Here is a 15037-nt window from a genome sequence, read left to right as displayed (position 1 = left end):
TATTATATTTATAAAACTTGATGTTTAACTAAAACTTTATTTGTAAAAATACTCTACATTATTAAAATACAGTTAAATTTGCAACTGAAACTTTGCCACAAGAGAGAAATGATCAGATCCCAACTGCCCGTTAGGAATCCTTAAATCGCCTAATTCAGCTTTTGTGGGTAATCTATACCGTTCCAACAGAATTACTTGATCAACGTCAGATTGCGGGTGACTGAAAAAGAAAAAAAGTACATTAAAATTACCCAAAAATGTTATAATCGTTAATTTTTTTTGATTTGCCAAATTAAAAAAAAAACTCGCGCAACTAGGTCTCTCAAATATCGAGTTATTATACAAACTTGAATTACTAATTTGGGTGGGTTTCTGAAAGCAAATTTAACTTACTAGTTAGTTTAACTCTCCGATAAATGCGAAAGTTGGTTGATAAAAAAAAATGTGATTTTAACTGACCGAAAATGCACAGTTAAATTAACGCGGCGTGCAAGTCTGTTAAATTGCACTTGACGCATGATATGCAAAATTCAACTTATGAAACTGGAATGAAAATGACCGTTTGAAGTATACATATTCGTTTAGACAAAGTAGAAGTTGTTAGAGAATTCTACGCTTCAATTTCTTCTGATGAGGAAGAACTGCACGTCTACTTACCTTATCTCAATAAGTATAAATTAACGCGTGCCGTTTTCTTTAGGTTGCATAGGGTATGCAGCTGCTTAGCACTGCGATACCCCGTTTATAAAGCTTTGGGCATTTAAGCTTTTGGCAATTTTTTGCCATGCCCAATTTACAGCGTCTGACTGGTTGTTTACTACTATATATTTTTATACTTCGTCCTGACGATTTCAAACAACGCATTCTCATTGTCGGTAAAATTTTTCCCTCGAATCATACGTTCATTGTGATATTTGAATGAATTTAATGTCATAAATTACCGACAACCACGACCTGCTCTGCTGTATTAGTTATTAACCGGCCTGTTCATTTGTACTAAATTTCATTGGCTTTTTTGAATTCGGAAAAACGCCAGATTTCCCCACGTTGACGTCACAACGGTTATATGTAAAATGCTTAAATGGACATCACTTTCACAAACTTGAAGTCACGGCAACATGCGCGTGTCCATACCATGTTTACTTGTACCATGTATCGGATAACCACCGATAATGTAACGACGTAGCAGTGACGACTCGTGATCTAAAATTTTGGTGAGGCAACACCTTAAGACGTAAACAAATCGCGATTCCGAAAATTTCTACTTCCATTTTGCCTACACTTGGTGACTTACTTAAGAAATTTGAAATTGTCAGTTCGTTTTATACGCCAATACTAGATGAAAATTTATAATGAATCACGAATTCGGCGTTTTTTGGTCATAGAAAAATTGAACATAAAAAAATATTGACAAAAATGCACCACATAATCAACTGTCCGGTAAGAACCAACGTGGAGGTTTAGAGTTTTGTTGCCAGGAAAGAAGGATAGGGCAGAATAGGAAACAGAAATGATAACAAGCGGAAGATTTAAAACAAAGATAAATAAAAAGATATGACAAAATATCTAACAGTAATATAAGTAAAATGAAAACTTAATAAAAATTCTAGATTTCGAACAATCGCTTCAAAACCATGGTAAATAACAAAAAAAATTATAAATAATATAAACAATAACAATACTTACGGATTTTGAACTTTAAAACCTTTAAAATAAAAACGTACAATCAAAAAACGAATTCTGAACAAAAAAAAAAAAAATTAACATGGCATGCATACCCTTTTAAAATTGTTTATAAATAAATGGAATTCTCCGATTTTTTTAACTTAAATTTCGAACTGATTAATAATTTCTTGGGTAAATTGCTCTGACATTTTGTTTTGACAAGTTCTTTTTTATTGAAATCTGGCACATATTATTCAATCTGTCTTGAACAGTTGTATTTCGCGCATAATTCTTAATACGTTTTAATGCAGAAAAACTTCTCTCTACAGAAACTAATAAGCGGATAAAGTTACTACTAAACACACCAGTTTGTACAATTCTGGCATGCAAATTTGAAGATTATTTTCGTATATAAATTTAATCATTTCAACCGGCGTCCCAAAAGTTTCTAAAATTTTGTCGTTATAAGCCACAATTAATTCATTTTTTATTTGAATATTATCAAAAAAAGGAATCTGATTAATCAAATCATTTAAAAGTCGGTCGGGGAAATTTCTGGCATAAGACGGAAAATTACATTATTAAAATCAAGAAATATAATTTCCATTTGATTAATTATTGTGTCCAAAATTTCAAAAAATGTGCCCAAGTTGCAGTTTTTTATTGGGTAATTCATATGTCCTGCGACGTTTTGGAGTCGATTCTTCAGTGGCACCTATATCAAGTTTTTATGAATGTTATTGACAAAAAAAGGAGTTTCAAAAATGTCTTTGCTAATGTTCTGGTTTATGACAAAAGAAATTGATTGACTAGTTCTGAATCGTTTTTGAAGTACCAGAAAACACGAATTTATTGGCAGAATCTTTTTACAAAAATTTCTCAAATAAGTGTGATATCTACTCAACAATGACATTAATTCTTTAAAATTTCCGCGATTGAAAAACATTTCTGACTCGTCACCTCCTCTAAACGGAAGTTCTTGTGCACATAAAAATATGACGACATCAATTAACCTTTTAATAATTTCCATATTTTCGCGAACTTTGAATTAATTCTCTTTGAATTCATGTTAAGTTTAGATCTGGACATGCGACGTTCGCTTTGCTTTACAATTTATACAACAATTTATCTTCGTATGTTAACTTATTAAAGAGACATTTATTCGCGAGAAAGTTAACAATGTCATTTGTATTTCGAACAGTGGAGATCACCTGAGTACCAGACGGGCCTGCTTCCATGTTCATTATTATTTAATTGCAAGTAAAATTAATCGGCTAGTTAACCAACCGAACTCTTTAACGACAATGACTGAAATTTAAAAGTTGTGCACAGTGCATGTGGACTGAGCTGAGAAGGAGAACCAATTAGATAAGAGCTGCGGGCCGCCCTCAAAACTATCTGTCCTAATGCATTAATTTGCTTCCCACGGTAAGCAGCAGAGGTGATACTGTGCATTGTAAAAACATCGAGCCTTCTAGTCCCACATTTTAATCAACCCGTGAGGCCGGCCTACACCCATGATAATACATGATTGATTAGAATAACGCTGCGCCTTTATTTTGTGGTTGACGTAGGAAGTTAGGTTCTCAGTAGTAATATTCCGAGTGTATTATCAAATTGTCGACAATTTTAATTTCCTCCGAGTGAGCGTAGCTCACGAGGGAAAATTAGGAGACAATTTGACATGCACGAGCGGGTATTTTAGAAGACTATTTCCTAAGAAAAATTTAGATAGCACAAATAAACGTAAGGGTGTGGGGACAAAAAATCTGCACAAATTTCAAACTAGAATAACTGTATTATAAAAGCAGGTATTAATAACGTGATCAACAACATTTATAAAAACAACTTTAAAGAACACAATCTGCACCATATCTGCTTGCTTTACGAATTTTTGTTTTAACACGGCGCATTAAATTTGTAAAAGCCGATATTTTTGTTTGCCGTATTTTCAGCAGTATAGGCTTCTTTAATTCTGCATGTGTCGAGGCTTCCCATCCGTTTTTGTACACATTCCTCTTTAGGTTTCTCCAAAAACGTTCAATTGGGCGTAGTTGAGGTACGTTGGGAACATTTTTGTCCTTAGGGATAAAATTAATGTTTAACTCATTATATGCAGCAATAACGTTAGCTGCGTAATGAGCTGTTGTCATGTCTGGCCAAAATACAAAATTGCCATCCGAATGCTTTTCTCTTATAAAGCGGACAAGTCGAGACCTAATGCACTGTTTTTCATAAATATCTGCATTAACAGAATTTCCAGATGGGCAAATAAACGCAGTAGAATGTCCACGTGAAGAAATGGCCAACCAGACCAACAACTTGGACTGAAATTTTTTATGACGTTTGAATTTCACTTTATCATCTACTTCTTCTCCTTTCTTGCAATAGAAATGTTTATTGTTAGCAGTATCGCTACCATCAAAAGTGAAGTAGGATTCGTCATCCATGATTATTTCAGTTCCATTTGAGGGGGAAAAAGCGGATTCAGAAAGATGCCTTAATTTTCGTTTTTGTTCCAGCTTTTGTTTTTCTGAATATTTGGGGGCGGATTTTCGCGTTGCAAGCTTGACATTGTTCTCCTTTAATATGTTGCTAACATACTTTTTGTCAATTTTAAATTTCCGTCCAAGCTTTCTTAGTGAAACACCAAGTTTACCGTGACTTTGATTGACTAAGGCTTCTCTCTTCTTCTGGGGCATTTTTCTTGCTGGTCTTCCGCTTCCTACTTGTCTTTCTACCGAATTCCCATTCTCTACTCTTCTGCAAATGCTATAAGTTGTCCTTTTTGATATCCCCACTTGGAAGAAGTGATTAACGGTGAATGACTTTTTTAAATGCATATGCCTTCTATAAAATTCGGCAATCACACATCGGCGATCATTTTCATTTAAGTGTTCCATTATTACAAAAAATATTGAAACATTCAAGAGGAACTAGGCGTAACAATTTTTAACAACTGTCAAAAAATGTCATAACGTCAACCGTCATTTTTCTCAAAGCTAACTCGATTTTCGGTAAATTAAAATTTGTGCAGATTTTTTGTCCCCACACCCTTAATTATGTATTTATTTAAAAATAAATTTTTCTTTAAGGTTTTTTGAGGTTCATCACATTTGCACTGAATTGGTATGTAAGGTGATTAATCAACAACAGTTTTGTTCGTAAAAAAAATTGTTTCAAGATGAGCTCTCGTTTTGAGCAAAATTCTGGACAAGTGATAAGATGCCGCAGAAAATAAACTAACTCCAGTGAATAGAAAAAAGTCCAGAGATTCTGTATGGAAACAGTTTCAACAATTTTGGGATGAAAGAAAATATACTTTGAACAAGGAAACTACCGTATCCTAAATGGCTCTAATTCTAAAAGATTGCGCTTTCAATATGAGGCGCAGTGATGGAGAAGAGTGTAAGGAAGGTGTTGTGAAGACTCTTTGAGCGCAAGGAGGATGTCAACGGTTGACAGAGAAAAGATGGTTAGTTCAAAACAAAACACCACCAATGGTAATAAATGTCTAATAAGGTATTTCATATAAAGCATTATTTCAAAAAATATATCATAATTTTACAGGCTTTTCAAATTGTTGAAAGAAAAAAGAAGAAAACATATTACGGTCGAACGCCTTTTTTTAACTGTAAACCCATCATGGATGAAAGAAAAATCAAAAGGTTTTTTCAAAAATTGTCCATTAGGAAGAAATAAAATTTCGAAGTGGACAAGGCATGCAACAGAAGCTATAGACTATAAGTGACAAATCACTCGAATCGTGCCGCGGCAGTTACTCACCTTGCCAAGGCTGGAGTTTCAGAAAATCAAATTATGAAAGTAACCGGACATTTAAATCAGGCTTCGCTAAAGAGTTACCTCCCAGTCGATAGTGAACACCACGAAAAAATTACACAACAAATGCGAAATATCAGTGATGAAAGCAGCATGAAAAGCCCATCATCATCAGTATCCAGTAAAATTTTATATTCAAATTGCAATTTCTATAATTGTTCTTTTTCTTAAAATAAAAATTTAAAACTAAATTATCGTAAATTATCGATAAATGCACTAGTGCAGTATTATCGCTGTAATTTAATCGTTATTGGATAAAAATAAAATGTTCAGTTTTTTGATTGGCTTAAATTTTTCGAAGGAAATAGTCGTGCTAATTTTAATTTACCCCGTGGGAAAATAATATACAAAAAAGTAGTATCGAAGAAAAACATTTTTTATGATTACGTATGGTGAGGCCCTGCCTCACCTGACAAGCCGCCACTGCGACGTAGTAATGTCACCGAGCGTGATATGGTGGTATACTATTCGCAGCGAATAAATAAGACGATTTGAATTCCATGAAAGTAAAAGCAGGTGCAGAGTGGTACTTTTCGGACATTTTGGTAATGTTATTAATTGAGACACATCAAATTTTGTTTTATCAGAGTGAAAAAAGGGATTACAGATTCCTGTTAACTTCCGAAGTGAGTTACATCTTTTGATATTTTCACTTTTGACAAGTCGGACGATTGTAACCAGTTGGAGAGACTTTAATAGCGAATTAACGAAGACGAAGCTCATTAATAAAGCAGGTCGTGGTGAGAACTAGTAGCACCATCTATACGACTTTGCAATAATTCTTAGTTCAGGATAAAACCAACAGTTAGTTTCCTACCTATAAACCATTACCGTCTCACTGTAAACTTTGAAGAATGTTTTCAGAAACCCGACTGCATTTTATCAGTCCGTTAAATTTAACGGGCAGTTACTTAACAGATCAGTTAAATATCTTTCTAGAAACACGTCTTAAATGATTAATTAATTTTAAACGGGTTGTACAGGTGGCCCGAGGAAATAGTGGTTTTATGACTTTAGCTTCTCTAAACCCTTCATTTGCGATGAAAAAGTTTAACTAATACCTCTGAAAAGATAAGCCGATCCTGTTTATGAGAAGCGTGTCTGTCAAACCCAACAAGGAGCTAATACCTAAGTTTAGAGTGGTGTCATAAGTTTGCATCTAATTAGCTGCATTATTCATTGACAAAAATGGCGAAAGAACCACAGTCGTAAAACCATTATTTTCGGAGATGTCCTATACATCAACTACAAATTATATATTATTGCTACCTGAAGAATATGTAATCTACGGAAATCCATTCATTTTGGAAAGTTGTGCCTTCTTCATTTCCGTCCACACCATGTTCATAAACAGACTTTAATGCAAGACGATGTGTCAAGATACCTGAAGAAAATAACTTCTTATCGTCTTCATCCATATTATATCTATCATTTTGTCTATTTTTTCGTTCACTGTGCTTTAGTTCTATCAATCGTAACTCCTCTGTACGTGAAATATTTGCATTATTTTGTCGTGTAGGTAGTAAATTGGCATGTTGACATTGATCTGTTACACAAAAAAAAATGCTATTAATAATATACTCATACTTTTAAAATTAAATTCAACCGGTGAATTTCTAGTCATCCTATCAACTCCTTGCTACTTTTTATGAACGTTTCAGAACAAAAATGCCCACAACTTATAAGTTATTTAAGGATACACTTTAACAGCGGGTTATGAATTTGATTGATATGATTGACCGGCAGCACGCATAGATATATTAAATATTTTGAAACGATCAAATTTACACGTTTTAAATGTTTTCAAATTTAAAATTAATTACAAATTGCTCTTAATGTTATTTTATAATGTAATCTTTTTAGTTTTGTTAACTGTCAGAAAATTCGGTAAAACTAACGAGAAAACATTACAAACCAGTAAACACTGAAATAGCAAAAATGAATAATGTACCTACCTGTTATTCGTAAAAAGGCTGGAAGAAATTTCTTTCCTGTCTTGGGGCCTGATTCATCAGATGTCAGTGACCTTGAAGATAAATTTTCATACTGTAGCTTCCCTTCAGTAATAAACTTGTACACAGCCGACTTTGGTGTGGAATTTAAATCACCAGTTACAATCACAGGTACATAGTAACCACTTCTGTAGCAAAAAGAGTGAATTACTTTAATTCCAAATCATTTTGTACTACTTAAGTACTATCTGCCGCATGAGTCCGCAGAAAAGAAAATCAGTGGACTTTACTTCAGTAAACGTTTATCTGGTACCCTTACGAAAGAAAAAAGCCCGACCCCGCGTCACCAGACTGCCTTCGAAGATTGAGGGCGAGGGTGCCACAAACCCGACGCGAAACTATTTCGGCTGAGTCTGTTAAGGCCAGTTGCTACTTTATGATGTTTACACTAGCTCAATTAAATATTTTAATTGCATTATAAAGTACCACTTGACCAACTCTACGCCAATCAGACATCGCTAAACGCCTCGTTAAATGCGTGATTAATTTAATTTCAGTTAAAACATTGTATAAATTGGTCCTTAGTTATAAAATTTTAAACATTACCTGTCCACAACTTTCTGTGTAGGTCCCTACACACGCAGTTCTGCACTTGAGGCACTCCAGATTCAAGTGTGTTGGGACGGTCTGCACAGTTTTCGAAGCGAAATCTTAACACACGCAATGAAAACCATAAATACCAGGACAACAGTTATTTGAAAACGCATTGAAGATATGTAATCATCAGCAAAATCTCAAGAGAAAAATGAGTCATTTTAGCTACTAAAATCAATCATTCATCAATGAATCTAGTTTTCAGACGAACCGAACGCGAACTGCACTGATGAATAAAAAACTGATCATCTCTTTTTATTACTACCTCTGGTTTGAACGGAGTATAGTGTAGCGTATATTTAATGTTCCTCGACAGTTGAGTAGAAGGTCCACATGAATGTGAAGATGTGATTTTAACCTTCAAACTACCGGGTGGGGTCCAAATGGACCCCATTGTTACATTTTCCTATTTTTTCCCGTTATTTCTGGTTTAACGATAGTGGTATTTTTAGTAGCTTCGGTTAAGGCCTTTTGCTATGCATACAAAAAATATCAATTGTATAGGTGTAACAGTTTGTAACAAAAAAAAAAAAAAAATAGTCTCTTGGGGTCCGCATGGACCCCACCTGGTTCTTTATGTTGCCATTTTTTTGTCTATATTTTGGAGATTTTATTGCACCTGCAGGTCTTATTCTGGGAATTTAGTCTTACAAAAACCATTGTTTTATTCTTTACTAGTTTATAGACGGCGTTGCAGTTTTGATACTGACTTGCAAGTGTCAGTATCGGTGTCAGTGTGACAATGTAATCACTGTAAAAAATTAAATTTTGTTTTATCAATGGCACGTTATCAAAATCGATATCAGTACAATCCCGCGGACGCTGCTTCGTCTATATAAGTAGCAGGGACAGAAATCAAGAAATTTTTGCATTTCCTGCAAAAGATTTGTTTGCCGAGAATATTCTACTCGTAACGTTGAATGTCAGGAATGCTGGAACAAAAAACTGTAACGAAAAATGCTTATTTAATATTGTTATGTAATTTTTTTAACTTGGTTGTGTTTAAAATTAATAAATAATTTGGATTCGTTAAAAATTTTTGATTAATTCTTTAATTTTGGCTAAAAAAGGCCATGGGGTCCAAACGGACCCCACCCGAAACGATGTGTAAATTTTCCCACCCGGTAGTTTGAAGGTTAAGTTGGATTTTTTATGTAGCAACTTACTCTGGATTGTACGCAATTCGGTCCACTTCGGTAAGTAATAACTGAATTTGTGCAAGTCTCACATCTTGTCTTCTAGGATTGTACAATAAATGGGTTGTGGCCACCACAAATTTTCTTGTTGGGAATTTTATTGGTGAAAATTTTGCTATTATAGCGACGTTATCTCGATCCAAAATCCTCACATTTGGTTGATTATATTCAACTGTAGTATACTCGACCAACTGTAGCACATTGTGTTTGTAGTAAATAGCACAACCATCTGTACGAGCCCCAGTGCGCTGTTTGTATAATCCCTTATACCCTATTCAATCAAATACAAAAAAAATATTACTTATTTGTTTCAATGTAAATAATCACTATACCTAACTGTTCAAGAACAGCAAAATGTGTTTCTAAATGGGACTTTTGAACTTCTTGGAGACAGAGAATCTAAAACATTGGGCACCTACAATTAAGCATGACCAATATCAACTGTGTCTTACATCAGGTTTAAAGTGACGAATTTCAGACATTAGATTTTTCCAACGATTGTGCCACTTTAAAGATTCCTTTTTGTGGGAGGCATACAAATACATATGCTGATCCAGTAAATCTTGAGCAAGAACATTGTATGACATCACAGTAAAATTGAATCCTGGCATAGTATTCTCATTCATTAGTTTTTCCCAATGTCTCAAGCTGTTTATGGAAGCTTCTCCATCTAAAATTAATCGTTTTTAATTTATACATTAACAAAAATCACTTCTCACCGTTATAAGTTTTTGCGAAATTATGCACTTGCCTGTGGTTTTCCTGACCTGGTCTGTGAAAGTAGTTTGGATATAAATTTGGTTGTAAAATAGAGTGTGTTATGTTTCCATATATTAAGTTATAATTATGTAATGTCACAGGTTGCCATAATGGAATATCAGTTACAAAATTTGGAGACTGAACCAAACTGACAGGATTCACGACAAAGATACCTTCCTTAGCTGTGTTTTTATTGTGCACCTGTTCATGTGGCATCCGAGATGCACTATTTGACTCAGCACGAGAACAATTTGCACAAAGATGTGCACTTGAATTGGTAGCTGGCTCATTATGCTTATAACGTTTGCATTCTTGTTCTGACATTCTCAGTTTTGCATCCTTTTGTCTATAAGAGCATGAACGTGGAGGTCCACTCAACTTGTTACTGACTATAGGGGCAAGTCTTAAAAAATCATTAATCAAAATAGAATCCGTTTGTAGCGATTTGTGCATGAACACTGATAACATTAGATTAATACTGTGGTTTTACAACTTACGGACATTGTTAATTGGTAGGACACTAACCAAACTGGTAACAATTTTTGAGTTATCATTTGCAAAAAAGTGTCAGTGACAGATCAGGTGACAGATTACGGTTTAGTCTGGTTTAGTTGTGTGAACACTGCCACAGTAAATACCAGTAACGAAATTGTCAGCTGTAGCCATAAGAAATAAAGTACAGAATGATTATTTTATCTGTGCACGCCTGAATACTTTCGTGTATGCACCACATTATGCATATCATAAACAACTTTTTAAATTAGCAGTTATAGTTAATAAATTTTTACAACACAAAAACCACACTGTGTCATAAATGACAACAAAGACTTCAAGTAACTAATAATGGCAAAATTCAAACCAAATATGTAGAACGTAATTTATTCAAATACGAATACAAAGAAAAATAAAATAAATACATAAATAGGTAGGTACTCTATAATAAGTGCTCAAACTGCCCGCCTAATCTTTCTTCAGACAGCGCTATCCATTGCTGAAATATATAGGGACATTTTTTAACTCTGAACACCCCACAAAGTCCCTATGTTCAATCTGAAAAAAAAACCATAATGTATTAGAAGTATGCAACCAATATTACATCGCCAACTTAAATATAATTTGGAAGTTTGAAAAATGTATACAGCAGAAGAAAAAATACTAATATTAAATTGGTACTAACGCCATGCAAGCACTCAACGTGTTCAAAGGTACGTGATATTTTTTTGGTTAATTTTTCTTCAAGCGAATGTAGGTGAAGAATAAATTAATTATGAATTGTGAAATTTATTAATCCGGTAACAGAAAAAGTAAACAAAAATTATTCATTATTTCAACAAATATTCGAAATGACCACCTTCACATTTCAGACAATTGGCCAGCCTACGGTAAAAGCCTTGAACAGCGTTCCTAATGAAATTAGGGTTAAGCTCATTGCAGGTATTTTAATCCTTCAACATCATTTATCAATTTATCATAATGTTATTATAAGTTATATTTTTTAGATGCCTCCAAAGGAAAAAGTCATTAAGAGACAAATCTGGCGACCTTAGTGGCCAAGCAATTGTCCCAAATCTTGCTATTCACCGACACCGCTATGTAAAAATTTCGTGTAAATAATGAGTTATTATTGCAGTTGAATGTGGGGGAGCTCCATCCATTTGAAACCAAACTTCATTAATATTTAAGTTTTGAATTTGGGGCACTATGTGGTTACGAAGCAGTCATAAAAAGGAATTGGAATCCAAATTTCCTTCAATAAAAGATGGACCATTTAAGGTTTGATTTATAATTCCTGCCCACCCATTAACCCTGCGGTTATATTGCGTTCGTATCAAATTTTGCCAACGGGACTAGTATTTGACCAATATCTGTAAAGAAAGGAAAAAGATATGAAAGAAATCAGTAGGACTAAGCGATGATTTTGGGAATTGACTTCACCATCTAATGAAAACGATGCTTAATCTGGAAATTCGATGTTCTGAAAAATGTTTTCATTATTGTTTATTAAATTAGTGTTTCGCAAAAATCCGTTCTTTTAATTTTATCTTCTGGACTTTGTCTCGCGAATTTATGAGGTTTTAAAACTTTGCGAATTGAAGACGGCGAAATTCCAAAGTAGCTAGCTGCTTGTTATGGTTAAGGAAGACATCGGATTCTCTTCGGCATAACATAATAAGAGGTTCAATTGTACTTTTTCAGTTAAGACATAATTTGATCTGTTTCTTCTATGATGTTTATATTCGACGCATCCGTGGGCGTTAAATTTTGCAATAACATTAAATCATGTTCCAGTTGACACAATTAGTCTATCGGGATAATTGACTGAAAAAAGATCACGTACACTTCAAATGCTTCAATGGCTACGGTACCAAGTTAAAATTTGTACTTTCTCTTCTGTTGTATAAAACATTATTTTTATACTCAAATTTTCAAATTTTATTTAGGCAAGTTGACAAGTTTAAAAGATTGTAATCGACTCCATCGTCTGACTCTCTACTTTCACGTTTTCTCGATCTTTCATGACCCCTGGAGTACGAAGAAATATGTCTCTCGTTTCTGTCTGTCTGTCCGTCCGTCTGCGTCTGTCTGCCGCCCCGATTTTTATTAGAGAATAAATCGCCGAAAGTACTGTGCCGATTGTTATCAAATTTTGTATTTATATTACGAATATCATATAGATGGTAAAACGCTAACCAAAATGTGTCTAATCATCCCCACCAACAACATGATAACATCCCCTCAAATTTATCTCCAATAAATATAACTTGAATGTCATAAAATGTGATACTTCCACACTTGTGTTTTATGAATCCCTTTGCTTTTATTTACTTTGTTTACGTGAGACTATTTTTTTCGTAGTGTAGGGGCCATAAAACGTCGAGCAAAAATGGTCATTCGTCCGATGGACCCGATTACTATATTTCCTTAGCTTACGCTCGGCAACTAACTAATATGAAAATAATGTTAAAATACAAATATAAGTTCATCATATTTTGCACATTTTGCATATTAGCCAAATACACTGACGTCATCCGAGGTCATCAAAATGGCAGCGTTTGACAACTAGCCGGTTTTCTCATAAGAGTCAATGCTAATATTTTCGGAATTCATTTAAATTTAAGAGTGTGTCAACTGTGTTTTTGTAGTTTGGTAAGTTTGTTACAGTTTCTAGACTGTGTAGATATCTGTAAAACGCACCATAACGTTTGAATATCCTTAAAAAATAATGTTTTCCAATGTGATGTAAGGTTAACTTCGTTGCATCTTATACTATTTGTTTTGCAAATTAATTCTGTGTTAATGTACATCAATGTTTTTTAAATACACTAGCATCTTAATATTAGGTATAATATTTTGTATTTTAGGAGAAAATGCCTAAATTTTGTGCTGTTGTGGATTGCGCGAATCGAAGCACCAGAAATGCGGACAAATTTTATTTTCCTTTCCCAGCAATTAGCAACAATAAAGGTAAATATATACAGGATGGGGAAAAAAGGCGGAAGCTTTGGTTAAAAGCCTTGAAACGAGTGGATTTAACGAAGCCAAAGTAAAGTATTCCTATATTTGTTCGGATCATTTTATTTTAGGTACAGTAACTACCTATTAGATTTACAGCTTCTAATAAATTACTACATTGGTACTCTTTTAGGTAAACCTGCAGATTTGTCGGATGTGGACCACCCTGATTATGTTCCATCACAAAATTTAGGATATAAAAATAAATCCACTCATAATACTTGTAATGTTGAAAGACACAGTCGTTTAAAAAAGAGAAAACTGAATAAATGCCTCTAGACTTTTGAATGCACGCATTTCATTGTGGGTTATTTTACTTATTCCAAAAATAAAAAAGTTTAGAATGGTATTCATTGTTATGGTAGGGATATCGTCTAAACACAAATTAAAATCACTTGCACTCATTATATAAGGATCTACGCCGTTTAAATTGTTTAACTTTTGTACATATCTGTTTTTCTCTTTGAGGGAAAGACACCGCGCATAATCACTTAAATTATCCATAATTTAAAAACAAATCACACACCTTCAATTAAACCCGTCACATTAACCTCAAACGAAAATATTAATTTCCGATTTACCGCTTAAAACACACGGATGTATTTTGGGTGACGAGGAATTCAGACCAAAACAGCGTTCTGTATTTTTATTTTTATTATGAATTTTTAAACTCAAATCGCCAAAAAAAAAAGCACCCTGACACACAGAAAAGATATAAAAGAAGCTATTCACGTGTTTATTTTCTAGATAAATACCCACACTTTTGAATAAAATACGAAAATGTTAACATTGTCACTTATGGAGTTTCACGGCGCTTGTCAAACGCTGAGTTCCCGCCACAGCGTGACGTCACGTGTAATTGGCTAATTGCGACAGATGGCGTCATCAGTTTTTTGGAGGGGACAAACAGATGTAATATCCGTTCGCAAAACTCCCGCACTGTCAGAATGACATTCTGTTGGTATGAGAAATAATCCCCTAAAAGATTTTTAAGTTTATATGATTACTGCCTTGAATTTCAAATTTTCAAAATTAATGAATGAAAAATCAAATGTTTATTAACTATTTTACCTTTTTAAGTTGCTGAAGTGTTCAATGTGTTTAAAGAACTTGTCAGTAATTCAAACAAATTGTAGCACCAGAAGCGTAGAAGTGGACAGTAAGGTCAAAAATATATATTATTCAAAAAAAGCTTTCGTTGTCGTTCGTGTGTGATACTCTTTCTTTACTTGAATTGATAAAAATCTTCAATTAATGTGCTTTTGACATTTTTATTTGACAAGTTATTTTTAGATACTAATTTGTCACTAGATTGCAATTTTGCAACATATTGTACAGGTTTTTCGCATCTCACCACTGAGTACACTCAGGTCATTTTTTGCAAATCTGACACTGACAGTGCGGGAGTTTTGCGAACGGATATTATTTTGATTATAAATTTACCATGCCAACGATAAC

General features: G+C 33.9%; 1 protein-coding gene and 1 long non-coding RNA gene across 5 annotated transcripts; one reads left to right on the top strand and one right to left on the bottom strand.

Annotated features, from left to right (window-relative positions):
• Positions 1–21: 21 nt before the first annotated feature.
• On the bottom strand, positions 22–10688 carry LOC135132482 (protein angel). 4 transcript variants are annotated; one of them, XM_064060625.1, is made up of 9 exons: positions 10564–10668; positions 10246–10469; positions 10027–10081; positions 9760–9977; positions 9640–9706; positions 9278–9578; positions 7461–7645; positions 6775–7051; positions 22–220 (listed from the first exon to the last, which is right to left on the bottom strand). In XM_064060625.1, exons 2-9 carry the CDS (start codon positions 10354–10356, stop codon positions 73–75), a joined length of 1362 nt encoding a protein of 453 aa, XP_063916695.1. In that variant the 5' UTR covers positions 10357–10469; positions 10564–10668; the 3' UTR covers positions 22–72. The 4 variants fall into 4 exon arrangements, with proteins under 4 accessions (XP_063916695.1, XP_063916686.1, XP_063916678.1 ...); XM_064060616.1 differs by having other exon boundaries at positions 10027–10469; positions 10592–10688; XM_064060608.1 differs by having other exon boundaries at positions 10027–10469; positions 10564–10669.
• Positions 10689–10726: 38 nt separating this feature from the next.
• Positions 10727–13818, top strand: LOC135132541 (uncharacterized). Its single transcript, XR_010281043.1, has 5 exons — positions 10727–11271; positions 11431–11500; positions 11566–11839; positions 13432–13650; positions 13713–13818. It is a non-coding gene; the product is annotated as an uncharacterized LOC135132541 (long non-coding RNA).
• The last annotated feature ends 1219 nt before the right edge of the window (positions 13819–15037 follow it).

This window comes from Zophobas morio, unplaced genomic scaffold (genome assembly GCF_036711695.1).
Source record: "Zophobas morio isolate AGI-343-1 ecotype UQ-CSIRO unplaced genomic scaffold, CSIRO_AGI_Zmor_V1 ptg000002l, whole genome shotgun sequence".
NCBI classification, from domain to species: Eukaryota; Metazoa; Arthropoda; class Insecta; order Coleoptera; family Tenebrionidae; genus Zophobas; species Zophobas morio.
The sequence above is the reverse complement of the archived record's forward strand: the minus strand, read 5'-3'. Positions and strand labels throughout refer to the sequence as shown.